The sequence below is a fragment of the Trichosurus vulpecula genome, chromosome 3 (assembly GCF_011100635.1).
Source record: "Trichosurus vulpecula isolate mTriVul1 chromosome 3, mTriVul1.pri, whole genome shotgun sequence".
NCBI classification, from domain to species: Eukaryota; Metazoa; Chordata; class Mammalia; order Diprotodontia; family Phalangeridae; genus Trichosurus; species Trichosurus vulpecula.
The window spans coordinates 288498350-288525923 of NC_050575.1; the positions used below are offsets into that span (position 1 = coordinate 288498350).

Here is a 27574-nt window from a genome sequence, read left to right on the forward strand (position 1 = left end):
GTCTGAATCCTATCACTAACTACCTTTGTGACTTTGGGCAAGTCACTAAATCTCTCTGGGCCTCAGTCTCCTCGTCTATGAAATGAAGCGATGGAACTAGATGACCCCCAAGATCCCATCATGTTATATAACAAGGGTTAATAAAGGATGGTGTGCTAGATCTGCCCTCAGGAAGAGCTGGGTTCGAATCCTGCCAGATACATAATGTGTGACAATAGGAGAGTCACTTACTCTATGGCCTCTCATTCCTATCAAGGCTATACTCTGGACCCCTTCTACCATGCCGTAGCTCTTCATCCTGAAGCCTAACTCCAGTCCTGGACTTTACATACTGGAAGTACCCTCTCTTCTTCACCTCTTTATTGCATACCTTGCACCCAACATAGTGAGTGATGTTATTTTGGGCCTCTTTGAAAGTGAAGGACAACAACCAACCACCAAACAACCCCAGAACTTCCATTTAAGGAGAATTCCCAGGCCAACCATGTCTCATTCGTCTCCAGGCTGTTCCCAGGACTTTCTGCACCATGTCCTCACACTGGGTACCTTTGCCCCAACCCCTCCTTCCAGCTTCCAATTATCACATGTTGTTCCCAACCCCCTTAGAACGTAAGCTTACTGAGAGCAGAAACTGTCTTGCCCTCCATTTGTATATGTATTCCCAGTGGTTAGCATAGTGCCTGACACATGGTAGTGTTTAATAAATGCTAGCTGACTGACTCACATCACTGACCCTCAATTTCCATGTCCATGAAATGGGGATGATAACATTTATATCTATAGTATCTGCCTCTCAGGGCTGCTGGGAGTCTCGAAGGAGATCACGTATAGGAAGCACTATATAGATGTGATCTCGTGTCACTACTGTTACCATAGAGTTGTAGCACGATCATTATCATGGTGATAAAACAGCTGATAAAAGAGCACATACTCTGACTATTTCACCAGCTGCTATGCATAGCCTGCCGCTGTCATCCGACATCCAACAAGTTTTCTCTTTTTCCTTTATGATGTACCTTCTCATAGCAAGCTTCCCAACACGGGGCACCACAACGAAGCCTTCCTTCTCTTTCAGCAACAAGCACGACTTCAAAGGTAAACATTACAAAGCCGATATATTTTAATTTGAAGCTGTTTGTGCCTTTTCTTCCAGGCTCCGTTTTTCACTTCTGTTCTATCTCATGCTACTATTTCTCTAGCTTCAGTGCAAACTGTGATCAATTGAATTAAATCCTTTGTATGAAATAATTAGGGTGGCTAAGTGGCATAGTCTGTAGAATACGAGGCCTGGAGTTGGGAAGACTCATTTTGGGGCATTCAAATGTGACCTCAGTCACTTACTAGTTGTATGACCCTGGGCAAGTCACTTAACCCTGTTTGCCTCAGTTTCCACATCTGTAAAAATGAACTGGAGAAGGGAATGGCAAACCGGTTCAGTATCTTTGCCAAGAAAACCCCAAATGGGGTCATGGAGAGTCAGACAGGACTGAAAATGACTAAACAACAACAAATGAAATAATCCCCCAATTTTATAATCTGTGAGCAACAGAAATGGCCAAAGTTATCCACTCTCCTTCTCTATCCTCTTTGTGGCAGAATGATCCTTTCAATGGTAAGCTCATAGATACAGAGCTCAAAGGAACCTCTGGGGTCATCTACTGCCACCCTCTCCTTTTACAGATGAGGAAACTGAGGCCCAGGGAGGCAATGTGACTTGCCCAAGGCCACACAGGTGGGAAGTTATAGGATACGATTTGAACCCAATCCTCTGATTACAAAACCACTTTTCTTTCCCCTGTTCCAGGGATGCTTACAAATGTTTGCCTATTAACGCTTCATAATTGACATCATAATCCCTTCTAGGAATGGACAGGACCATTTTACATTGTCAAATGAACACACGGGTACTACGATCGGCATGACTTGGTGAAAGGATAATAGCTCATGTTTATATAGCTCTTACTGTGTGCCACACACTGTGGTGACTGCTTTACAGAGACGATCTCATTTGATCCTCACAACAACCCTGGGTAATAGGTGCTATGATTATCATCCCCATTTTACCGATGAGGAAACTGAGGCACACTGGGTTAAGTGACTTGCCCAAGGTCACACTGCTAGTAAGTGTCTGAGGCCAGATTTGAACTCAGGGAGATAAGTCTTCCCAACTCGAGGCCCAGCATGCTGCCCACTGTGCCACCTCGCTGCCTCTAGCTGTGTGGCCCTGGGAAAATCATTTAACCTATGTCAGACTCAGTTTCTTCATCAGCAAAAATGAAGATGATAACAGCTCCTACTTCCCAAGGTTGTTGTGGGGATCAAATGAGATGAGTGCTATCTAAATGGTAACTATCATTGTTAATAGCTAAGATTTATTCCAGGGCTTACCAGGTGCCAGACCCTGTGCAAGGTGTTTTATAATTATCTCATTTGATCCTGACAACAACCCTGGGAGGTAGGTGCTATTATTATCCTCATTTTACAGGTGAGGAAACTGAGGCAAGGGGAGGCTTAGTGACTTACCCAGAATCAGATAACTAGTAAGTATCTGAGGCCAGATTGGAATTCAGGTCTGACTTCAAGGCCCAGCACTCTATCCATTGTGTCACCTAACTGGCAATTCCCCTCACATCAAATCTTTTCTTTAGTTACAGGAAGCCTACATATGTATACGTTACACTGATTTGATCTGTACCAATAATACCTCCCTCCATTACAGAAAGTTTTTTTGATAAATTTTCATAAATTCTCAACCATGTGGAACATCTAAGTGACATGGGACTCTCTTTGAGATGACTGGTATTTCTCCACTTCAGACTTCGTTGAAGCCATCACCACTAACATTCCTAGTCACTTTTTTTCCTCTTTGAATAATATTTTATTTTTTCCCAGTTACATGTAGAAAGAATTTTTAACATTCATTTTTTAAAATTTTGAGTTCCAAATTCTCTCCCTCCATTCCTCCCTTCTCCTTCCCTAAGACAGTAAACAATTTGATATAGGTTATCCATGTGCAATCATGTAAAACACATTTGCATTTTAGTTATGCTATAAAAGAAAACATAGACAAAAAAACCCCACAAAAACATAAAGAAAGAATAATAGTCTGCTTTGATCTGCATTCAAACTCTATCAGTTCTTTCTCTGAATGTGGATGGTATTTTTCTTCACAAGTCCTTTGGAGTTGTCTTGGATCACTGTATTGCTGAGAAGAGCTAAATCGTTCACAATTGATCACTGTACGATGTTGCTGTATACAGTGTTCTTCTGGTTCTGCTCACTTCACTTTGCATCAATTCCTGTAAGTCTTTTCAGTTTTTTAGAAATCATCCTGCTCGTCATTCTTATAGCACTACAGTATTCTGTCACAATCATATGCCACAACTTGTTCAGCCACTTGCTAGTTGATAGGCATTCCCTCAATTTCCAGTTCTTTGCCACCACAAAAAAAGAGCTGCTATAGATATTTTTGTACATATAGATCCTTTTCCTTTTTCTTTGATCTCTTTGGCATACAGATCTAGCAGTGGTATTGCTGAATCAAAGGGTATGTGCAGTTTTATAGCCCTTTGGGCATAGTTCCAAATAGCTCTCCAGAATGTTAGATCAGTTCGCAACTCCACCAACAATGCATTAAATGCCTAGTCAGTTTTAACATTAAGTTCTGCTTTACAGGGTTTTAAAAAAATAAGTATCAAGTCATCCACAAAGACCAAACACCTAATGATACGATGGTTAACTATACACACATACACTTCTTTTTTTTTTTAAGCAAAGCCATATCAATGCTCCTTTGGGCAACAGGGGATAGGGCACTGGGTTTAGAAGTAGAAAGATTCATCTTCATGAGTTCAAATTTGACCTGGGACACTTACTAGCTGTGTGATCCTGGGCAAATCACTTAACCCTGTTTACCTCAGTTTTCTCATCTGTAAAATGAGCTGGAGAAGGAAATAATAGCAAGCCACTCCAGTATCTCTGCCAAGAAAACCCTAATGGGGTCACAAAGAATCAGACACAACTGAAAAACAACTTAACAACAACAACATGCTCCTTATGTCTCTGTTTGAAGGATTTAGTCCCAAACAGAAGTAGAGGAGGCTACATGAATGTCCCGGGAGTTCTCATTTTACATGTATTTTTGATCTTTAATTAATCTGTGATCTCTTTGTTGCAGAACCTATCTCCAAAGATGCAAATTTCTACCCGCCCATGCTTGCTTGTCCTGGATTGACCTTGTTCACATCCTCCCAAAAGCTTGGTCTAAAAAGGGGTCTAAACTAATATGAGTGGGCCACCTTCTAGATCTCGTCATATTACATGGATCCCAAAGGTGCAGGCAGGCTGTCCCCTGGCTTATCCCTGGCTCTCACAGCATGACTGGTCCATCTTTTATTTCTGATTTCACATTTCTTTGATGATATAATTTATCCTGCTTTTCCTATGAAATTTTTTATTGTCATATGTTACAGCCTGTTTGGCCAACCATGTAATTCTTCCACTTTGGCTGACCCACAACTTTTATGCTTTGGGGACTGTGATATTTCATGATTCACATCATGGGACAGTGCAAGTAACAAAGGCTTTGGAGTCAGAGGACCTGGATCCAAATCCTACCTCAGAGATTTACTAGCTATATGACCCTGGGCAAGACACTAAATACCTCAGCTTAAGTTTCTTCATCTGTAAAATGGGATGATAGTAGCACCTACTTCCCAGGGTTGTTCTAAGGATCAAATGAGAATATATATAAAGCACTCTGCCAACCTTAAAGTGCTACATAAATGATAGCTATTATATGAAGTCGCCCAAGGAATAGTGGTGTCAAAACAAGGTGAACCACTGTTTCAAGGGGAAGACTGAGGTCTTTGAAGAGAGTGTACAATTTCCCAAAGGCATCATAGCCTATTTTTCTCCTCCTGTTCAGTTGTGGGCCCAGATACTATCCGTTTGCAGTGGCTGGTCCGAGATATCTGCATTGATAAACGAGCTCTGTAGGTTCTTCATCCAACCTAGACCAGGGGATTCATCAGCCTTTTGGTTTTTCCTGTGTGGAAAATCACATTAATCCAAATAGCTGCCTCTTGTTTGTGCCAGTTATTTTTTCTGTTGAAGTGGCAAGATTCTGTTCTAATGGTTCTCTGTGTTCTTCAAATAATGAACAGCTAATGAGCTAGTTTTATAAACTTGGAAAACTGAAAACAGATCTCTATACTGCCTTTCTTAACAGTAATAATAATAATATCTAACATTTATATGGCACCTACTCTATGCCGGGTATACAGCTCTGTGCCAAGTACTGTGCCAGGCATTTTAAAATTATTGATCCTCACAACAGCCCTAGGAGGTGTTATTGTTCAGTTGTTTCAGTTTTGTCCAACTCTTCGTGACCCCATTTGGGGTTTTCTTAGCAAAGATACTGGAGTGATTTGACATTTCCTTCTCTAGCTCATTTTACAGATGAGGAAACTGAGGCAAACAGGGTTAAGTGACTTGCCCAGAGTCACACAGCTAGTAAGTGTCTGAGGCCACATTTGAACTCAGGACTTCTTGACTCCAGACACAGTGCTCTAACTACTTGGCCGCTAACTGCAACAACAAAGAATACTAATGGCTACTGATTTGCCAGAAGTAGGGTATTACCTCAACTTACCTTTCCAGAATGCTGAAGGTCTCACCTATACCACCACCATGTATCTATGAGAGATGATCCTCCTGAGTTGGGGTATACCCTGTGGTCATGAAATAGCATGTCCTACTGGACGACAACTCATACTAATTTTTAGAGGGAGCTTTAAAGTTCACAAAGCCCTTTCTATCTTCTCTTTTTCTAGCTAATAACCTACTCTGTGAGGCAGGTGTTATTAATTCTTCCATTTTATAGATGCAAAAATTGAGATTCAGAAAGATTAAGAGTTCTCCCCAGGGTCACACAGCTAGTAAGGGTTTGGGGATTTGAATCCAGGCTTTCCTACTTCCAAGTCCAACACTCTATCCACTGCACAACCTAAGCATTCCCTGACTATATTAACTGCATGGCATGAGCAAGTCGCTTAATCTCCAAGGATCCCCACATGTCCGAGACCACAGAAGAGTTGCCAGACTACATCAATGAGAGGAGTTTCCATGCAAAGACTATCAGACAATGATGCAATCACAGGTCCAAACAATAATGAGGGACTGAATTACAAGCCTCTTGCCAACACACAGAGGTAAAACCAATGGATTATTTTTTATTGTTTATTGATCACTGAACCTGTAAATGATCTGGCCTATAATAGCAACACACAGAGCCCATCACATAGATTTAAAGCTGGAAGGGATCTCAGAGGTAACTTAATCCAACTGACCCCCATTTTACAGGTAAAGAAACTGAGGCTTAGAGGGTGATTTCCCCAAGGTCACACATGCAGAAAGCAGCAAAGCTGCAACTTGAGTCTATGCTCTCTGCCTCTAAATCCAGCTATGTTTCCACTATCCCATACTGCTGGCCTGGATATCTCTATACTAATTTAGAGTAGCCTTCCTTTTCCTTCAGACTGGATATTAATCTTTCCACAATGTGATGACCTTCACCCAAAAAGGATATGGTTATTTTATATTGACAGGCAAGTATGTTAAAAGTATATATTTGGAGCGATTTATGGTATTATAATCTTCCTGAAGAAAAGGAAACTTTCCAGTGGGGAGGAGGGGGGAAAACTGGACACCAGACTTGAAAGCAAGAATCATTTCTCACTCCATCTTCCTGATGTGTGACAGGGAATGACTCACACCATGACCCTTAGCAGCAGGGAACAGCTCAAGGTTTTACAACTGGTAAGCGTCCTGATTGCTGCAGTCACTGCCCATTTCCTCTTTACGATAAGTGACCCTTCATGGTTCTGTCTGTATGCATTTTCTCTTTTCAGAACTATACTGCTTCAGGGTTTCGACATTTTGGGACTTCTCAAACACAACCCTCACAGTTGACATTTTGTCAAATGGCAAAGCACTCTCTCAGCCTCCATTTGTGGCTGTTGGAAGTCCTAATGTAATTTCTTAAAATTTATTTATTTCAACATTCACTTCCATAAGATTTTGAGTTCTAAGTCTTCTCCCCTTCCCTTCCCTCTCCCCAAGAGGGCATGCAATCTGACATAGGCTATACATATACATTCTTATTAAACATATTTTCACATTAGTTATGTTGTAAAGGAGAATTAGAACCAACAAGAAAAACCACGAGAAAAAAGAAACCAAAAAAAGGGGGAGCAAATTGTATGCTTCAATCTGCAGACTACAAAGTTCTTTTTCTGAATGTGATAGCATTTTCCATCATGAGTCTTTTGGAATTGTCTTAGATCATTGCATTGCTGAGAAGAGCGAAGTCTATCAAAGTTAGTCATCAAACAATGTTACTGTTACTGTGTACAATGTTCTCCTGGTTCTGCTCACTTCACTTACCATCCCTAATATGATTTCTTTTGGGTATTCTGGAAGCCTTCGTTGGGGGGGGGGGAGGTGGGAACCACCCTCCCCCCTCTCTGATCCTAGCTGTTTTGTACAATCTGTAATCATTTTGAATATTCAATTAAAGTCACTTGCTCCACTTACAACCTATCTTCACTTTGGTCACTCAGTATAGAGAGAGCAATTCTGCCAATTTTGTTTAATCAGCTTGGTTGGTTGTTGCATTTGTAAGCCTCTCCTGGTCTTTTCAGAGCTCCCTCATCTTCTGCTCTGGTCTTTTCTAGGCAGCCTCCATCTCTGACTCTGTTTGTGTGTTGACTTTTCTTCTGGGGCAAGTTTCCAGGCCTCTTTATTCTTGTTGCTGCTACCCCTCATCTGACAAAGTCAACATTACATATTTAAGGTCTAATCCAGGGGTGGTGAACCTGCCCACTTGTGACCTTCTAGGTCCCTGGGTACAGCCAAGTTTTACAGAACAAATCATTTGATTAAATGTTCTGTGGGGTTTGGATTAGGTCAAAGGGCTGCACTTGAGGACCTAGAGGGCCACATGTGGCCTCGAGGCCCGCAGGTTCCCCACTCCTCATCTAATCTTCCATTGAGATGGGCAGCTTCAACTCAACAAGCATTCATTAAGTTATTAGCATGTACTAAGTGTGGGAAATAGAAAGGTAAAGGCAAAATAACCCCGGCCCTCGGGGAGCTGACATTCTACTGATAGAAACTGGTTCTTGAGGCAGCTGGGTTGGGATTGAAGTCAAGAAGACCTGAGTTCAAAAGCAGCCTCGGTCACTTACTAGCTGTGTAACCTTGGGCAAGTCAGTTAACTTCTGCCTTGGTTTTTTCAACTACTGTGACAATTAAAAAGTTCGAGAGAAATATTTCTGGGTAATTAATCATTTTATTAAAAAGGCTAGCATTTTAATAAAAGAGGTCAGGGGCACTCTTGAATGCCAAAGATCCTCCTGACAGAGGGCTCGAGGCTTATATGGCCTCTGAAAAGTGAGTGTGCCAGAGGGTGGCAATTGACTCTGATTAGTTACTAAGTAATGAGAGAACAGGAAGGGCTGGACCTATTCTAATGAACTTTAATTATGTCCTTTCCTTCTAAGTTACCCCAAGCCTTGGGCAATCTAAACAAAGAATCTATGTCCCCACCCCCAAGCCTGAGCAGAAGCCAATGGGCCAGGAGTTTCACCTTAGATTAGAAGTCTGATCTTGTTAGGTGGAGTAGCAATACTGCAAGGAGGTGAATGTCAATCCTATCTTCTACCTTCTATTCTTGAGAGACTGGACAAGGAAACAGGACTTGCGTGTCCCCAATTTTAATAACTGGCTATTAACGTGAGAGAGAAATAATCATCTCGCTCGCTACGAGATAGGAATAATAACAGCATCTGCGTCCCAGGGTTGTGGTGAAGAACAAATAAGATAACAATTGTGAAGTTCTTACCACAGTGCCTGGCACACAGCTGTATAAATGCTTCTTGACTTACTGACACGTGTATTTAATGCACAATGAGCATATGCGTATTTATGTGTGCTCTGTTAATAAATTTCTCTATATATATGTGCACATGTACCCCTTGCTCTATGTATGTGTGAATATTCATATTATTATATGTGTGTGCATGTATATGTTATATGTATTAGATGTTCATGCATATGTTCAACATATACCAACTGTGTATATACGTGGGGATATGTTAAATAAATGTACATATTTTACAAACACCTCAAATTTAACATCTTCAGTGGGTAAAACTGCTTGTTTTTCCTCCGGGGTTGACTAGGAAAGCTTTCATTTTCTCCATTAAGCTGCCAAGGATATCCTAATTTCTTTTTTTATGTCATTGTTCAGCTAGTATTTCTTCAAGTTAAAAATAAAAACGAAAAATGTTCCCAACATAGCTGAAGATCAAGCAGGCCATTCTTCACTTAAGCATTTAGAAAAAGGACTAGAATAATCCTCTAAATGTGGAAGCTCTTAAGTGAGCCCCTTTTTGGTCAGTAAACTTACACAAATTCAAATCAAATCTTCATCCAAATTTATTTCAGTGGGCATGTCTATTTCCTTGCCATAAATAAAATGGAAACCAGGCGTCCAATCTCAGTTCCTAGGTCTAACAGAGACTACATTTAGATCAGTCCTCCCAGGACATGTTTGGATTGTAAAGGAAAGCCATATCTCACTTTAATGAGACAGATAAAGTTCAACTACTTTCCCAACTAACACTGGAAGACTATTTCTAGGCCAGACCACAAAGCAGAGTGTTCAGGGAGGGGGATGATTTGTGTTGTTTAGAAAATGCAAATGCTGCTCTTCTAGATTAAAACAGATGGAAAGGAAAAACATGGGGAGAAACTGAGGACATTTGGGCCTGAGCAAGCAACCCATGACTTCTCAGCTGTGTCAGATCGCTAGGATGCCTCTAACATAATCTGAGACTGAAACTAGAAAACTACTTAAGGATTTTAATAAAATGTTTTAATAAATATTTATTAAATTTATCAAATATTTACTAAATAAAATATTCAAAAGCTACCTGGCCCACTGTCCCAGGAAGAGGAAAGAGCGAGGGGGAAAGCAGTACAACATGGCCAGGAGTCACATTTCTAAGCTATTAAGATAAATGTCTCACGTGTGCACATCCCTCTGCCAAGGGCGTTCTGATCCCAAAGATCTGTCCTAAAGCTTTAAGGGGCCTCAGAGGCCATCTAGACATACCCCTTCATTTTAAATAGGAGGAAACTGAGTCCCAGGGAGGCAGCTAGGTGGCACAGTGAACAGAACACCGGATTTGGAATAAGTAGATCAGAGTTCGAATCCAGCCTGAGACACTTACTAGCTGTGGGACCCTAAGCAAGTCACTTAATCTCTGTTTGCCTCAGTTTCCTCATTTATGAAACAGGGCTAATAATAGCACTTATCTCCCAGGATTGTTGTGAGAATTAAATAATATTTGCAAAGTGATTTGTAAATCAGCATTGGGGATGGGAATTGAACCTCCAGCTCCAGAGCTCAACAACAGGTCCATTCAATTCATTAAGCGTTTATTGATCACCTACTATATGCTAGACATTACAAAAATGGAAGGTGGAGAGGAAAAAGGGGAAGGGAAGAAGATAGTCCCTGATGTAACACCACCACCATCAGCAGCAGGGATAAACGCCATACAATAATAATACTTAGAGGGTTCTTTGATCTGACCAATCCAACCATAAAGACTGCAAACCATTCACACCTTCTCATGTTGTTCATGGCTTCCTACAAACTCACTACTATGGATCCAGGCAATGTTCTGGGGAACTTCCCCTAAATGTTTTTATAGCTTAGACTCCGCTTGACAGTTTCAAGGTACTTTCACATGGATTACCTCCTCTGATCCTCACAACCATGCTGAGTTAGTCATGGCGGCGTGCATTATCCCCATTTGACAGAGGATGAAGCAGATAGGATAAGTGACTTCTTTCTCCTGCCCAAGGTCACATACAGTGTGAAATGGGGGCAATTTTTCTCCTGGGTAATTATTGTTGCCCAGCTGCTTCCAAACCCTCCCTGAGGAATTACCGCTGAGACAACCATGAGTCATGTATCTCCTACGACTCAACCCTCAGAATCAATCCATCTCTGTTAGGTTGTCTTGAACTCACTGCTAGATTCTTAAAGAGGATGTGAGTTCTTAGCCAAGGTGCATGAAGAGATTTAATTCCATGAACAGAAGAAACAGGTGCAAGGCTGGTGCTGCCTCAGGATGTGATCACGCAGGCTCAGGAATGTTGTGTGTGTGTTCCGGTAAACCCTAGGAGCTTTTTTTTCAGGTTTGAAATTATTGGAACATTTCAAATCTATTACAGATGGCAGGGGTGGAAAGGGGAGAAGAGAGAAAGGAGTGAAGTGGAAATATTTTAATGGCTTTTTCTTGGCCTCAATACTGTCCATAGAGACCTAGAAGCAAACACCAAGCGTAACCTAGCTCTGGTTTCCACTACTCACCCATCACTTGGTTAAAAGGACAGCACCATTACATGTCACATATTACTTCAATGTACAGATGAATGTCAGCAGAAGGTAACAATAAAACAAAATGAAATTAGGATGAGGGAAAGAGAGAAAGGCAGGAAAATGTAAATATATACGTATTTTTGTCTCACTGATCTGATGTCTTTTCTTGAGGGGTATGAATCATAAAGCATCTCTTCTAGAATTACCAGAAGTAGACCAATGTTCCAGCTGTTTACAGAATGGAACTTGAGAGTCTTCTAGAGCAGATGTGCTGCTGAAGTTTGTGACGTCAACTACAAAAAGTTTCCATTGTGTTCTTATTACTAATGCGATTACCTTTTGGTTCATCGGTTTTTGCAAATTTACTGACAGGCAGGGAATAGCTACAGCCTGGGAGAACTCCACTCTAGACCAACGGGAACTTCAAGGGGCCATCAATCTAGTGCTTTGCCTCCTAAAGGGAACACACATAGCCGCCAAAGAAAAACTGTGGCCAGTATTTCAGGGAAGGCTACAGTAAAAGGGAAATTGTATTTGTACGTGTACAATTAAAAGCCCTAGAAGAGCTGTAGTAAAAAATAAATAAAACAACCAAGTCCAGTGTGCGGCCTTCCTCATAAAGTAAGGGACTGTACAGGTTAATCTGTGGGGCTCAACAGAGTCTGGCAGCAATTAGCAAGAAGCATAAAAGGATCAACCTTCATGTCTGGGTTTCAGTTTCTGACACTCAGTTAAGTTGTGGACATGCTGAGGTGATTAGGGGAGCTGGAGACTTTATCAGTAATGACTGGCCCGAGGCTGAGATTTCTACCGACGACCCTGAGCACTGAATATACTTGGAGGGGCTCTATTTCCCCAGCCAAGTAAGACCATGCTGAATAGGAGAAGTGATACAGATGGGAGCAAACAGGGGAGGGCTTTGGATCCTAGCCACACTTTCCCTGGAACCTGAGACAACCTAGACTTGAGCTAAAGGGAATTTTCGTGCTTTGAAATTACGGACTCCCTCTTCACCTCCTCCTTGTAGAACTACCTGTCTTCCTACAAAGTATATAGCATGGGTGCCTGATACACCCAGTTATTAGCACACTCTCCCTCTAGAAATTTATATGTGTGTGTATACACATATATATTCACACATATATACATATATATATATATACAAATACACACATATACATGTAGACACACATATATGCAGATACAAATACTGTGTGTGTGTGTGTGTGTGTGTGTGTTGTTTGCTTTCTTGTGTATATGTTCTAGCCCCCACTAGAATGTGAGCACCTTGAGGGCAAGATTGTTTTCTTTTAGAATTTATAAACTCAGTACCTAGTGTAGCACCTTGCAAAGTTAACAAAACACTAGAGACAAGACTAGAGTCCTGTGGCAGAAATCTCCACCATTCTCCTGATTCTTTCCTGGGGAGTTTCCTAGACCACACGATTTGGGTCCAGACTATAAAAGGTTAGACACCTTCTAAGGGAAAGGCAGTGTGGAAGCCAAAAAAGAAATGACACTCACAGAGATTCGTGCAGGCTACGGGGCAGACTACCAAGTCTTATTGCACACATAGTAGGCACTTAAATGTTGTCCGTTTGACTTACTGTTGAACTGGCTCCATGTAAAATAATTTTTTAACCTTGACCAGTTCTTTCAACCTTTCTATATTGAGATTTTCATTTTCCAGATGAATATGTATGGATTATTTCATTCAAAAGTTGTGAAAACATACCAAACTACGATTTCTATCTTCCTGACAATTAGTTGTGTGGCAAGATTCTATGAGAAGAATAACCATTTTCTCAATGCTCAGCTTCTGTCTATCCCCTGCCAAGGATATTTTGGTTCCAAGCTCCTCAGAGGAGTAGGCTCAATTCCAAGTGGCCACAAAAAGTTGGGCCAAATTGTGAGTCATCCCTAGCAAAAAGGACCCTGAAAAGGGCTGGTCAGTGCTGAGGTTGACTTGTGGGTTTGGCACAACTCTGTGATAGACACAAGGTGAGCTCCAAGATCTGGTCCAGACTAGTATCCCATTCTTTCCCAAAAGAAGCTTCAGATCAGCCCTCAAAAGCAGACTAGGCTCTCTTTGGCCTTTAGCACTTTGTGTGGTCACATAATGGGACGGAACAGACCTCTAAGGTTCATGCTAGAATAGAAAAGGGAATTCCCAAAATGGAATTCATCTTTGGTAGAGGGATAAAGATTCAAGCTGATTGGCAATTGGTTTTGCTGACCTCTATTCCATGTCAGCTCAAAGTCTTTTTACGGCAATATGTAAAAAGATTAGGTCCCTGGAAGGTACAATTTAAAAAGGAAACATGAATTAGAGTTTTGAAACTTTTTTCTGAAACATATTAGGATAGAAATTAATTTCAAGTATTTATTTGCATCACAAAAAGACGATATCCCTATAAATCAATTATCTCAAATAATAATAATCAGGACTCACATTTATAAACCACTTTAAAGTTTGCTTTCCTGAAAACAATCCTCTGAGGTAGAGAATATATCATTATCCTCATTTATAGCTGAGAAAATCTAAAGCTTTATATTTTGTAGTCCATATGGATAAAAAATTTTGCAACAGGTGGAACTGAAACTACTAAATGAATGAGCGAATGAATGAAATAGCATTTATTAGCAGTTTACTACAAGCCAGGCTGAGGGAAACAATTACAAACAAGCGAGACATTTCTTACCCTCTCAAGGGGCAATGGGGAAATGAAAGGGGTGCAGGATGGCAGCATGATTTGGTAATGTCAGGGAAGTGATATGGAGGCTTGGTTCCATGCAAGGTAAAGTGAAAGCTCAGCTCTCAGAGCCGAGGATCCCAGGGGATGAGTCCAAGGTTCAAATAGGAGGAGGATGAGAAGGATGAAGGGGATGAGGAGGATGGTTGGAGTGAAAGCAATACGGTCTGGAAATGGCCAGCAAGTCAAAATCAACATATACTCAGAACTTTTCACTTCAAAACTATCAATCCCCTAACTTACATTTTCATTTCTTTGCTGATCAGTTATACATAGATTATGTTCTGAGAATAGGTTAGAATCAAAACAAAGGGCTGGAATATCAGGAAAACACTGTGAAAAGAGATGATAAGAGATTTGGCACTTGACTATGTTGATAAGATTATAAAAATATCACTTAGGAAACTAGAAGGCATCGTGGCATGGAGTATAGAAAGACAACATCAACGTAAGAAACATTGGTGTGACCCCAGGCAAGTCACTTATTCAGAACAGTTGTTAATCTACATTGGTAGAGGGAATTTTCTTACTAGACCACTGAAAACATAAGTCTGTAATAATATTCCAATTTAGACTGACAAGAATGAGGAATAGAAAAAATATGGAAAGACAATTATGGCATGCTGTGAAATGAAAAAACAATCACAAAAGCAAAAGAATAGTGTAGTTCTTTCTCTGGAGGCAGATAGCATTTTCCATCATGAGTCTTTTGGAATTGTCTTAGATCACTGCATTGCCGAGAAGAGCGAAGTCTATCAAAATTGGTCATTGTACAAGGTTGCTGTTACTATGTACAATGTTCTCCTGGTTCTGCTCACTTCACTCAGCATCAGTTCATGTAAGTCTTTGCAGGTTTTTCTGAAGTCATCCTGCTCATCATTTCTTATGGAACAATAGTATCTTCCCTGTTTCTTTCAGGACACTAGCATCCTTTTAGTATTCCAGGTTTGGAATCTCAGAATCACCTTGAACATCTTACTATCCCTCACTCTACACATATAATTAGTTAATAAATTTTCTACCTTCATTTCTACCTTCACAACATTGCTCACATTCGATCTCTCCTCTCACACATATATTGCCTTAGTTCAGGCCTTCCTCAGATCTCAAGTTTATTGCAGCAAGCTTTGAATTGGTCTTGCTGCCTCTCCTCTCACCAGTTTGGTTCATCCTTCATCCTGCTGCCAAAGTAATTTACCCTAAGTTCATAGCTGAGCACTTGATTCCCCTGCTTATATCCAGTGGCTTTCTACTGCTCCTGGATAATACCAGTTCCTCTGTTTAGCTTTAAAAGTCTTAGCCTCAACCACTCCTTCTTGTGTTCTTGGACATTACTTTGCCTCCTGACCTCTGAAGTCTGGTCAAACAAGGTTTCTCTCTGTTCTTCACACAAGACACTCCATCACTCACCTCCTTGTCTTTGTGCTAATCGTCCCCCATTCTTGGAATGCACTCCCTCTTTACCCCCCCCACCTCCAAGTCAGTCAATTCCATTAAGATGCAACTCAAGCACAACCTTCTGCCTTCCAAACAACTTGGTATTTAACTACTTTGCATACATTTGTATTTATTCTTTTAATATATTTATTCTAGATATGTTTATATACATGTTTGTTGTTTTCCCTTTTAGAATGTAAGCACCTTGAGAGTAAGGATTTTTTTTCATACTTGTATCCATTAAATTGTGAATCCTTTGAGGACAGGGAGTATTTTATGTGACTTTTTGTATCCTCAGTGCTTAACACAGTGCCTGACACATAGTAGATGCTTAATGAATGATTATTGACTGAGAAAAAATGGACTACATGGGGATAATTTCACAAAAATCACATGAAAGAAAATTAAAATTTACCTGTTCCTGAATTGCTCGTTTTAACTGAGGTAAGCTCATGGTAAATTTCACTCTCTGAAATGTCAAATCCCTCATTTCATCCAGACTTAAGTCATATCTGTGAAGACAAGATGCAAAAAAAAAGATGTTTAAAAAGGGCACAAAAAAGGTAAAAAAATTAAAAGAGTGCCGGCACAAATATAATGGAATATTATTATTCTGCTATAAGAAATAATAAACAGAAACAATACAGAGAAACATCGAAAGACTTACACCAACTGATGCAAAGTGGAAAAAAAAAGAGCCAGGAAAACAATGTAAATAATGATGACAATCATATAAATGGAAAGAACAAGCCCCCTCCCCCCTCACACAAAACAAGGGAAATGGAATGTTGTAAAGTTACAAAGAGCAAGAAGAGATATGAGAAGATACCTGGACCTGTTCCTCTGCAGAGGCGGGTGTGTGCATCCATTGGTGTGGAATGGTTGATTACTTCAATGTCATTATTTTGATGTACTTATCATTTTTGCTCAATTTTTTTCTCTTTATTTTCTTTAAAAAATAATTTATTATAAGGGGTGTCTCTCCGGGAAGGGGGAGAGGAAAAGAGCTAGGTAATGTAAAAACATAGATAACAAAAGAGAAAAAATTGAGCATCCGGTGAAATTTCTTCCTCATTTTATACATGACATGGGTTCAGCCTATCTTTTATGGAGGTAAACAGAGATGCTGAGATCCTCCTATTGTATAACGTAGGCCTTGTAGCTGACATCATTTCATAGCTCATCAACTCTTTAGAATAAGGAGGGACCTCAGAGGTCAGTTGGTCCCACCTGAATACACAAGGCCCCTCTACCGCAAGTGGCTGTGAATAACCAGGAGAGCTGTCTTCCTGGGTAACAGGTCTGGTTTGAGTCAGAGAGACTAAAGTTAGCACCAGAACAAACCTAGAAAGTGTCTCTATGAATCACAAAATATGAGTTGGAAAGTACTTCAGTGTTCTAGTCCAGAGCTATTTAAACTGTGGGTTTAACATACTATCTGGCAACCGTAAAAGGTTTCTGAACGCTCAACGACCTAAAATTAATTACAAATCAAACACAATGAATCCGAGGTGTTTCTGGCAGTGCTTGCCCATGTTGCACCCTGAAACTCCACTGCAACCTTGGTTCTGAACATAAAGCATGTGCACTTTGCACCGTGCGCACCCTCGAGCCACCCAACACCAACAAAAAAAGGGGCGGGGAGTGGAAAAAGCTTAAAAAGCCCAGCTTCTAGTCACACCAACAACCCAAAGGAATCCCCACTGTAATGGTGAGAAGTAACCGGTTGGTTAAGAAGATGATGTCTGAGAATGGGACTTAAAAGAGGGCAATAGCTATGTATCTAAAGTACTTTACTCTTGCAGGAAGGCCTCAACCCCAGAAAAGTCTGGGGAGATTGAAGACTATATAAATTCCTACGGGAAGAGAGGCTTACCAGAGTACAGTTATCCCTTCCGCATCTTGATTTTGCTATATAGGGAGTGGGAATAAGACATCAAATGGGAATTTGGGGGGAGTTTTGCAGAAGCCATAGATAACACCCAAAGGCCGGCAGATGACACAAAAAGTTTAGAAACTCAGAAATGCATAAAATATATGTATAGTATTGTATAATATCAACATATTATATCTTTTAGCACCATAAAAATTCAGACTTCTTCTCTGGTCCCAAAGGAGAGCCAAAAATTTTCACACAGATTTACCAGACTTCAGGGTGCTGCGCCCCTAACTCCTGCAATTGTGGAAGGGACAATTGTAGAAAGCTGCTTTTTTCCTCTGACCTCAGGGCGGGGCGGGGAGGGATCAGCACCAGAACTGTATGAGATCCCTGGAGGAGATAGGTCTATTAAAGATGATTATTTGTGGCTCAGGTTTGGGTGCTTTGCATTTTGTGTGGAGTCAAATAAAGCCTTATGTTTGATGTTTCTATAGGCTAAGTGACCCAAGGAGAGCTGAGAGTCTTTTTCTTTTCTTTGGGGAAACCTAGATATGACCATATTGGGGCGGGGGTGGGGGGCGGGGGTGGGGGGCGGGGGTGGGGAGTGGGGGTAGGGGGCAGAAAGTGCTGAAGTGTAGTGTGGAAACAGTTGAGAACACAGCAGTTAATTGAGGGAGAGAATGGAAACCCTACAGCCTGGGGTGGGGGGGAGACAGGCAGGAGCGCAGCACCCCCATCTCAGGTGGTCGAGCCCCAGCAATGCTGGAGCCACTATAGGAATGTGCCCCTAGCTATTTACATGTTGTTTCCCCTACTAGAATGTGGGCTCTTGGAGGGAAGCAGCAACGTCTTTCTATTTCTTTGTATGATCAGTGCTCAGCACTGTGTTTGGCATGTTACAGGCACATGCTTAATGCTTGTTAATTGACTACAAAGCCAGAGCTTCTCTTCTGTGCTAATAATACAGATATTAAGAAATGGTATTTATATCATTCAAAAAATATTATTAAGGGCCTACTATGTGTCAGGCACTGCGTAAGTGCTGGAGATATAAAAAGAGGCAAAAGATGACCTCAAGGAGCTTGTAAGCTAGTGAGGAAGGCAAAATGAAAACAAAAATACAAAAGGCAAGCTAAATACAAGATAAATAGGAAATAATTAACAAAGGGAAGGCACTGGAATTAAGAGCAGTTGGGGAAGGCTTCCTGTAAAAGGTGGGATGTTAGTTAGGGCTTTAAATAGCCAGGAAGGTCAGTAGGTGGAGAAGAAATCCAAGAGTCATAGGGTGAAAAGGATACAGGGGAAAATCAATGGAAGCAGAAATATAAGTAATATTATCAAAGTATATTTTAGCCTCCAATCCTGACATAACAGCATGAGGTATGAGGGATGATTTTGATTATCTAGACATTTGCTGTAACATTCATTCTCATTCATTCTCTCCCTCTCTCTCCCTCTGAAAGCAGTTCATAATTTCTTAGCTTGCCTTAATGATAATTTGACCTTTCAAAAAAACAAAAGATCCAATGAGAAGTGTTATTCTGGAATTATTTCTCACCACAAGAAAGGAACATTGCAGAAGTAGAAATGATAAAAAAAAAATCTTGAAGGAAAGTGACTGTTTCACCTTAGAATTTGTGATTGAGAAGACAAAAGCTGAGTGTAGTCTGATATAAACTCTAGGTTTTTTGGAAAGCAGATTTCAAAGATTCAGAGAAAAACTAGGTAAACTCATATGAAGTAAAATGTTAAAGGGGCAATCAGTCTAAGAGGGATAAGAAAATCTCCAGAATAAAATTTTGACATAGAAAAGTAATTCTAATGAGCAAAAAAAAAAAAAATAGGAGTTATCTAAGGAAGGCAATTTTGTTTTTTACTTGTTTGTTTTGGCAGCTTTAATTTTCTACTGAGCTGAGGCCAGTTAAGGGAGGCAGTGATCTACAATGGAAAAAGTCCTGAGCTGGTAATCAAGAGATCTGGGTTCCAGTCCCAGCTCTGCCAATAAACTAGCTGTATGACCTCGGCCAGATGGCTTCTCTGAATGTCAGGGGCCACAGCTGATCCAATGAGCTCATTGGATCAGATGATCCCCAAGTAGCTTGCAGAGCTAACATTCTTTTTCTCCTGATCATCTCTAGGATCCTTCTGCCTTCCTTTTCCTCTTTCACCTCCTCTTCCTCTTTTCTTTCTGATTGATACATATCTACATCTCCTTTACCCCACGTCCACATAGTGATAAAACGGTTTAGGTTCACAGGCACCATGGGAGGAAAGGGCACTCATTTGGTCCCTCTTCCCCAAAGTTCCTTTTTAAAATGGTTCAATGGAAAGAAAGGACAACCCTCAGAACCTATGAAAAAGTCTTGGCAAACCAAAAGCTATAGATCTTTTTCACAGAGTCCATTAACCTTTACAGTTAAATTATAACAAATGCAAAAAAAAACCCTAAAATCAGCAAAAGCAAATTCAACAACCTCTCCCCTGAGCATACCACTTGCATAGGAACAGAGAGAGCCCAGAAAGAGGTGGGGGAGGAAAACCTTGGACAAACACAGCCGAAGACCACAAAAGTAATTGATGTTCAAGTTTTCAAAGTGGCATATACAGAAAATATTTTAAGAACTAATTTTAAGCCAAAACCACAACTAAATCTTTAAACACAAAAGTCTTTGGTGATGGGGGTTGGGGGGAGAACAGACAAAGTCTATCTTGGCTAAAGCGACACAACATTACATGGCCGGGCATATTTCATATGAAAGTAGCCTTCAGCTTTCAACAAGCCTAATTGAAAACAACTCTGAAGAAAAATAAACAATACAGGAAAAAAAGGGGGGAGTGGAGGGGAGAATCACAGGATGATACAGTCAATCCTTGATTTTCCCAGGGTCTCTATCTATTTTGGCTATTAACCAAACCCTTTCCTTCTCAGTCGGCTTCCAGCTGGCTGATTTGGGTTCTAGTCTTTGTTATTTCGAGTAACTCCAACAGAGGGCAGGCTGCAAAAAAAAAGAGGTGACCTTCAGGTTGGCCCAACAGCCACGGGAATGGGCTCTGGTCAACAAAAGGAAAACTATTAACCAAGATCAGTGTCTATATTATCTGTGGATTCTATTTAGCTTTGCTATTCCTGTTTCCCATCATCATTTCTTAAAAATGGACTATCCTGGGTAAGATGATTTCCAAAGAGGCTGACTATAAGCCTAGGGGCACATTAGAGAAAGGCTTCTTAACCTAGGTCAAGGGGTCTATAGATAGAGTTCAAGTGTCCCATTAATGTGGAAGAGAAAAAAGTTACATCTCTATTTCAATGTAAATTGGTTTCTTTTGTAATCCAATGTATATTATTTGATGCATTTAAAAACATTCTGAGAAGGGTCCTTAGGCTTTACCCAAATGGCCACTAGGGTCCATAGCACACTGAGAAAGTTAAGACAGTTCGCTGAAAGCATATTTTCCCAACATAATGAAATGTTTTAGGTTTTCATATTGTTAGCTTTTTTCCAAAAAGATTTTAAAAAAAAGCAAAATAAGTTTCAAGATGGAACAGATGTACTCGTTTCCTGAGAAATCCCTAGCACTTTGGGACTCATACATTCATCAAAATGATCCCCTTGGCATTCTTCTGCCATGCCAAGGGTGCTCTCTGAAAACATCTCTCCATCTGCAGGTGGACAATTGGAACTTAGAGAGAGAGCTGATATTATCTCACAAGAGGCACAAACCTCAAGAGAAACTATTAAGATTTAATGTCACCAGCTTTCTCTGAAACGGCTTCTCTTACCAACAAGATTACAAACTCCTGGAGGGCGAGACCTGGGCAGGTCTTTGTGGGTCTTTGTCCTCTACTCAGTACTCAGCATGGTTCGTTGCATACAGTATGAGTTATTGGTCCAGATCCAGTAATAGCCTATGAATCTGCCTTCTACCATCCATCCACTCTCAAACAAACAACTGATGATATCGTGTGTCTATAAACCCCAAAATGCCCACTGGAAACAAGAAGTGATGTTTCTATTAAGTTTTAAAGTTTACAAAGCATTTTGTGTACTTTACCTCATTTGAGCCTAACATCAATTCTTCCAGGTGGGTGCTGAAAAATATTATTATCCTTATTTTACAAATGAGGAAACTGGAGAGAAGTAAGTGCCTTGCCCATTGTCACCCCCCTAATGTCTGCACTGGAATCTGAATGCACATCTACTTGACTTCAAGCTCAGCATTCTACCCACAATACCATACTGTTTTGTGTTCCTAACTATGAGTAATAACCCTGTGAGGTCTCCTTAACAAACACTGTGTCACTTATCTCCCAGGTTAGACAAAACCTAGGGCATGTGAAAGTCCTGTTCTTTAGGCATCTTTTTAGTAAGCCCACTGCTAAAAAAATTCTGATCATTACCACTAGGTGGAGCACTGACACTTTGACCAAAGAGGATACTCAAAGCTACCAGTAAGAGTTCAAATTAAAAGTAGAAATAAAAGATAAAAGGAATAATGCATAGAAATATTTTTGGTTTGTGGAAAATGTCTGAAAATGTGCTCACAAAATTAAAAACGTCTAAGTTTTTGCTTTTAAAATATGTGAAATTCTTTTCCCATGACAATCAACTATTGTTCAGACAGTTGAAACAAATAATAACTGACAATTATCTAGTGCTCTACCTACATTATCTCATTTGAACCTCACAGAAACCCTGTGAGGTAGGCACTTCAGATGGTAATATCTCCATTTTACAGATTTAAAAACTGAGGAGAATTTCTGAGGGTCTGGATTCAAGAGGTTGGAGCAACGTGGCATTTCCAGCACCCCTTTGAGGAGCCATGGGAGAAAAGGAAGTTATGGGGGAGAGTCCTTGCTTCTACAGGCATCCTAGAGGAGTGGACCCAGGCTAAGGGAAGTCCCAAGAAAAAGTCAACTCCTCAACTTCCTCTCTTGATGACCATCACTCCATAGACACTATAAAATAATCAGGTGGGATGAATGGGGTGTTCAGGGAGGACTAGCCCCTCTGGTGTGAGGGCTTCCTGAGCCCTTTTCAGGACTGCTTGTCCACCTTTGGTGTCCACCTGGCACTCGACTCTCACCTGTGGCTCCAAAGAGCTGTAGCATATGCAGCAGCCATACCCCAGTAAAACCATCTCAGCAGATGGACTAAACCAGGCTGAAAGTAAAACCCACAGCCCTCCAACCTGTCCATTTGTTAGGGGATGTCCACCTCAAGTGTGTGAAGACTTCTCCAAAGTGGAACGGGCAGATGAAAACAGTTTGTTCCAACAGCCATGAAGGTGGCTAAAGTAGGTGCTGCGTAGGTCACTTAGAGCTTGGTCAAACATCAAAAACACCAAGGTCATCCAATGCATACCTGGCCATCATCAGTCATCTTGACTTTTGTCCTGCCACTGGACTTGGATGACTCTGGAAGAGACAGTGAGGCTGACAACCTTGTGCCACTCTGCCTCACTTAAATCCAATTCGGGAACAAGTGAAGACATCACCCCATGATGTCATTGGTCCTCTTCAAAAATGAAGGAGGAGTAAAATAATCAGCTAGGTGGCACAGTGGTTAGAGCCCTGGGCCTGGGGTCAGTAACATCGGAGTTCAAATTTGGCCTCGGATACTTACTAGCTGTCACTTAACCAAGGCATGCCTCAGTTTCCTCAGCTATAAAATGGGAATAACAATCGTGCTTATCTCATTGGGTTGTTGCAAGCATCAAACAAGATAATGTTTGTAAAATGCTTAGCACACTGCCTAGCACATAATAGGCACTTAATAAATGCTTATTCCCTCCCCTGAGAAGCCAAATTTTGCCTCAATCACAAAGAGACCAGGGGTGAATAAGTGATAGAAATAAATATATGGTGAGACAGAGAGCCAAATCTCTGCCTAGGCATTAGGAGTTTTCCTAACTAAGGGTCACTGAATCCAGAATATTATCACCTAAAATTAACTCCCTCAAGTCCAAAGAAGAGGAAACTTAATCCTCAGGGGCCATTAGAGTATATTGTAGAGTTATAATGAACTAATTATAACAGGGCGTTATGTAAGTTCAATTGCTCTTCCACATGACCATCCTCAAGACCACTATTATGTCTCTCCTAAATCTTCCCTAAATGAAACATCCCCAGATCCCTTAACTAAAGTTTTCAGACACTTCTGACACTGGATAGATCTTTAGTCTACTAATGTGTCTCTTAAGTGCATTGCCTAGAACTGAGCACAGTACTCCAGATGTCATCTGACCAAGTGAGTAAGACAACAAAACAGGACTATATTGAGGGGAAAGTGAATAAATCAGTTTGCATGAAGCACCAAGTCCCATGCAGGCACTCCAGGAAAGGATCCCTCTTGGCTGAGGCCAGGTTCTGCCAACATTTTATCTTGATTTCACCCTTTTCAATCTTCCCAATGCTGACTGCCAGTCTCTACTGGAAATGCTTCCCCCAACATTGGAGTTTTCTCTATATAACATTCAAACGTATTTATATTATTCAGCAACAACAGGTTTCTTCCCAGAAGCTGAATTCTCAGTCTCTCGAATGCTCGGGCACAAACGTTTTCTCACCTATTTCCCATTTCTGAGAATTTTCAGAATAATGGTTTCAAGATATGAAAAGATCCCGCCTCCTTTGCCAAGGTCTGCAGGTATGGAACATCACAAATATTGACAGATTTTTTAAAAATATATTTGATCAGTTTTGCTAATTTTTTTCTTTTTTTTTCTTTTTAAATTCTTTGTTATATGGAATGGCTTTCTGGGAGGGAATGAAGGAAGGATACAGAGTGAAGTCAAGCTATTGTAAAAATAAAATATGTTAATAAAATTTGTTTTTAAAAAACGGATAGTGACTTTAATAATTGCTTTCATAAAACACAATATCAACCACTTAAGTAAGCAAACATGTTAACCAGTCATTTCTATGCAAGTACCAAGAACTATTCCCCATTTCTCCTGAATCCTTTCCAATTTACAAGATAAACTAGGGAAATGAGGTCTCTGTACACTGAGAAACAAAATCACCAGATTCCCAGTCATTAAATAATTCTTGTACGAGGGCCATTGCCAGTTGTCCTGACCTATGTCTTGCCATGGGACTCCTATGACTCTGGAGGAGGGAGTGAGGCTGATGATTTTACACAGCTCGGCAAGTCAAGACATCACCCTCCTGATGTCATTGGTCCTCTCAGAGAACAGTTCTCATACACCCCAAGGTAGATGAACTCTTTATTATGCACAAAGCCAAAGCTCCCAGTTTCCTCATCTGTAGGATGAGAGGGTCAGATTTCATGATCTCTAAGGTCCTTTTTGGGTCTAAGATGCTGTGGATTTTGTACAGCACTTCAGTAAACTCAGTCTCTAAACTATGACCACACCAGCACGATGAGAGCGAAGAATGAGAACTAGCCCCAGCAGGGTTGATGTGGTGTCACTTTGCTGTCACTCCTGTCATAGACATCCCCTATAAAGATCCATTATTTATGGTAGGAGGTTGATTTTTACCTTCAAGCAGACCCAGTCCCTCAACTTGTAACATTCTGAATCAGCAGAAAATGATAAAATATGTAATCTTTCTCCTCTTGGTGGCATAGTGGATAGAGCCTCAGGGCTTGTAGTCAGGAAAACTTGAGTTTAAATTTGACCTTAGACACTTCCTAGCTGCATCACCTTTGGCAAGTCACTTAACCTGTTTCATCAACTATAACATGGGGATAATAGTACCTCCCTCAAAGAGTTATTGTGAGGATCAAATGAGACAATATTTGTAAAGTGCTTTCCAAATCTTAAAACCCTACAGAAGTGACAGGTATTACAATTATTACTATTAAGTACTTACTATAATCTGGGCACAATACTAGGCTCTGCTTATGCAAAGGGGAAACTATAAAACAGTCCCTGCCCTCGGGGAGTTTACATTCTATGAAAACATAATACTCCTTGGCTTTCTCTTTGTACTGAGAAAGCAAAACCCCCTAAAAGACTCCTTTTACACTTTTGCCTACTGGCTCACCCTCAGCTCTTTCCAGAAAGTGAGGGAATGAATACCACCCCAACCATGCCCTAATAAAAGCATATCAAAAATTAATACTCCCCCAGTGGTTTAGCCAGTACACAAAGGAGGACAGGTTTTCATTTTATTATTTAATCAAATTAAGAAAGACTATTAAAACTAATGTTATGATTACATTAAATTCTAATAACAATTCTTTAGGAATTTTCAAGGGATAAAAAATAAATAAAGTAGAACAATGGCTCTTCCACTGGGATGGAGGTCTCCACACTTTGGGAAGGTAATTCCTGTTGGACACCTTCCACTGAAAAGATTCTGATTTTATTCTGGCCATTTACAACAGAGTCCATTGATGTGATTTCACATTCTGGAGAACGTTTGGAAACAAACTGCAGGTAGAGACAAGAGTAGCTCACCTAAAGTGGGACCTTGATTCAATTTACCAAGCACTTATTAAGCACCAATATGTGCAAGGCACCATGTCAGGCACTGGAGAAACAGAGACAAATATGAAACAGCTCTTCTCCAGGAGTCAACATTTGACTGAAAGGAGATTATATTACATGTAGCCAGGTAAGTAAATGCATTATAATTTGAGGACAGAGAAGATACAAATAATTGGGGAATCAGAAAAGGCTAGCCACAGGCGACAGAACTTGAGCTAATGCTTCGTGACAGCTAAGGATTCTAAAAGGTAAAGGTGAGGAAGGACTGCATTCCAGGAGAACAATTCAGACAAAGAGAGCATAAATAGAATGCCAATTTCAGAGAAGAGCAGGTGGGTAAATTTGGCTGAAATGTAAGAATATTTGAAGTAATCTGAAATGTCAGGAAAAGTAGTCTGGAATCTAAATAAGAAATATGAAAGGTTTTAAATGACAAACTGAAGAGTTTATAGTTTATCCAAGAGGCAATAGTGAGCCATAGAAGCTTCTTGAGAGGTGGAGTTGACAGGTGAATGAAGAATGGTTTAAAAAGGGGAGACTGGGAACAGGGAGACCAGTTAGGAGTCAAGAAGGGATAAGGGCTGTACCAGGTTTTTAGCTGTGTGAGTAGAAGAGACAGACATTAAAAAAAAATGTTGTGAAGGTAGAATCAACAAGAACTTGTCATTGTTCAGCCATTTCAGTCATATCTGACTCTTCATGACCCCATTCTTTACAAAGATACTGTAGCGGTTTGCCATTTCCTTCTCCAGCTCATTTTACAGATGAGGAAACTGAGGCAAACAGGGTTAAGTGGCTTGCCCAGGGTCACACAGCTGGTAAGTGGCTGAGGCCAGATTTGAATTCAGGTCTTCCTGACTCCAGGCCCTGCACTCTATGGTTATCTAGAAGTAAAGAAAGAACAAGTTCAAGTGAACAAACCTTTATTTAGCTCTTAAAATGTGTCAAGCACTGTGCTCAGCACTGGAAATACAGATATGAGCAGAAAGACAGTGGCCCTATGCTCAAGGAGCTTCTATTCTAATGGGAAAGATAACACACAAAAGGGAACTGAAAAGATTGAGGGGGGAAGGGATGGGGGAGGGGGAGGGCAGTCACAGTATAGGCTGCCTGGCACTCATTGTCCAGACAATTTATGTCAGATATATGTGTGTATGTGTATATGTATATGTATATATACACTAAAGTGGGACCATCTTGGGTATGTCCACAGTCACAAGCTCAATGGGGCACAGTCCTGACCACTTCATCCTTCCTATTTGCATCACTTTTGATCTAATGCCTTTGGTTAATGTGGTTAATGCTGTTTTCTCTTCAGTAATCAAACATGTTTTTGTCTTCTCTGATAGTTTTCTCTGTATCAAGAAGAAAGCTAACGACTGGTCACCCGATCCCAGACTGCTTGCTTTTCTTTCTTCTCTGACATCTGAGGATTCCAATTTGAATCCAATTTTTTAACCACTGCAATATATTCCTGCATTGCTTGGCTGGAACTTGAATCTCCAAGTGTTTTCCATGCTCCTCATTCCTGTTTCCCCTCAAAATCAAAGCAGCTTGTTTTAGTCACTTTACAATTTCCAACTTTGACCT

The 27574-nt window shown here is 40.6% G+C and overlaps 1 protein-coding gene across 1 annotated transcript in view; it reads right to left on the reverse strand.

The window, feature by feature from the left end:
• Positions 1-27574, reverse strand: part of ACOXL (acyl-CoA oxidase like) — a 531229-nt gene that overhangs the window by 463853 nt on the left and 39802 nt on the right. Inside the window, exon 2 of the mRNA XM_036753019.1 lies at positions 16064-16160. Coding sequence (XP_036608914.1) covers positions 16064-16160 — 97 coding nt within the window. The remainder of the gene's footprint in view (positions 1-16063; positions 16161-27574) is intronic.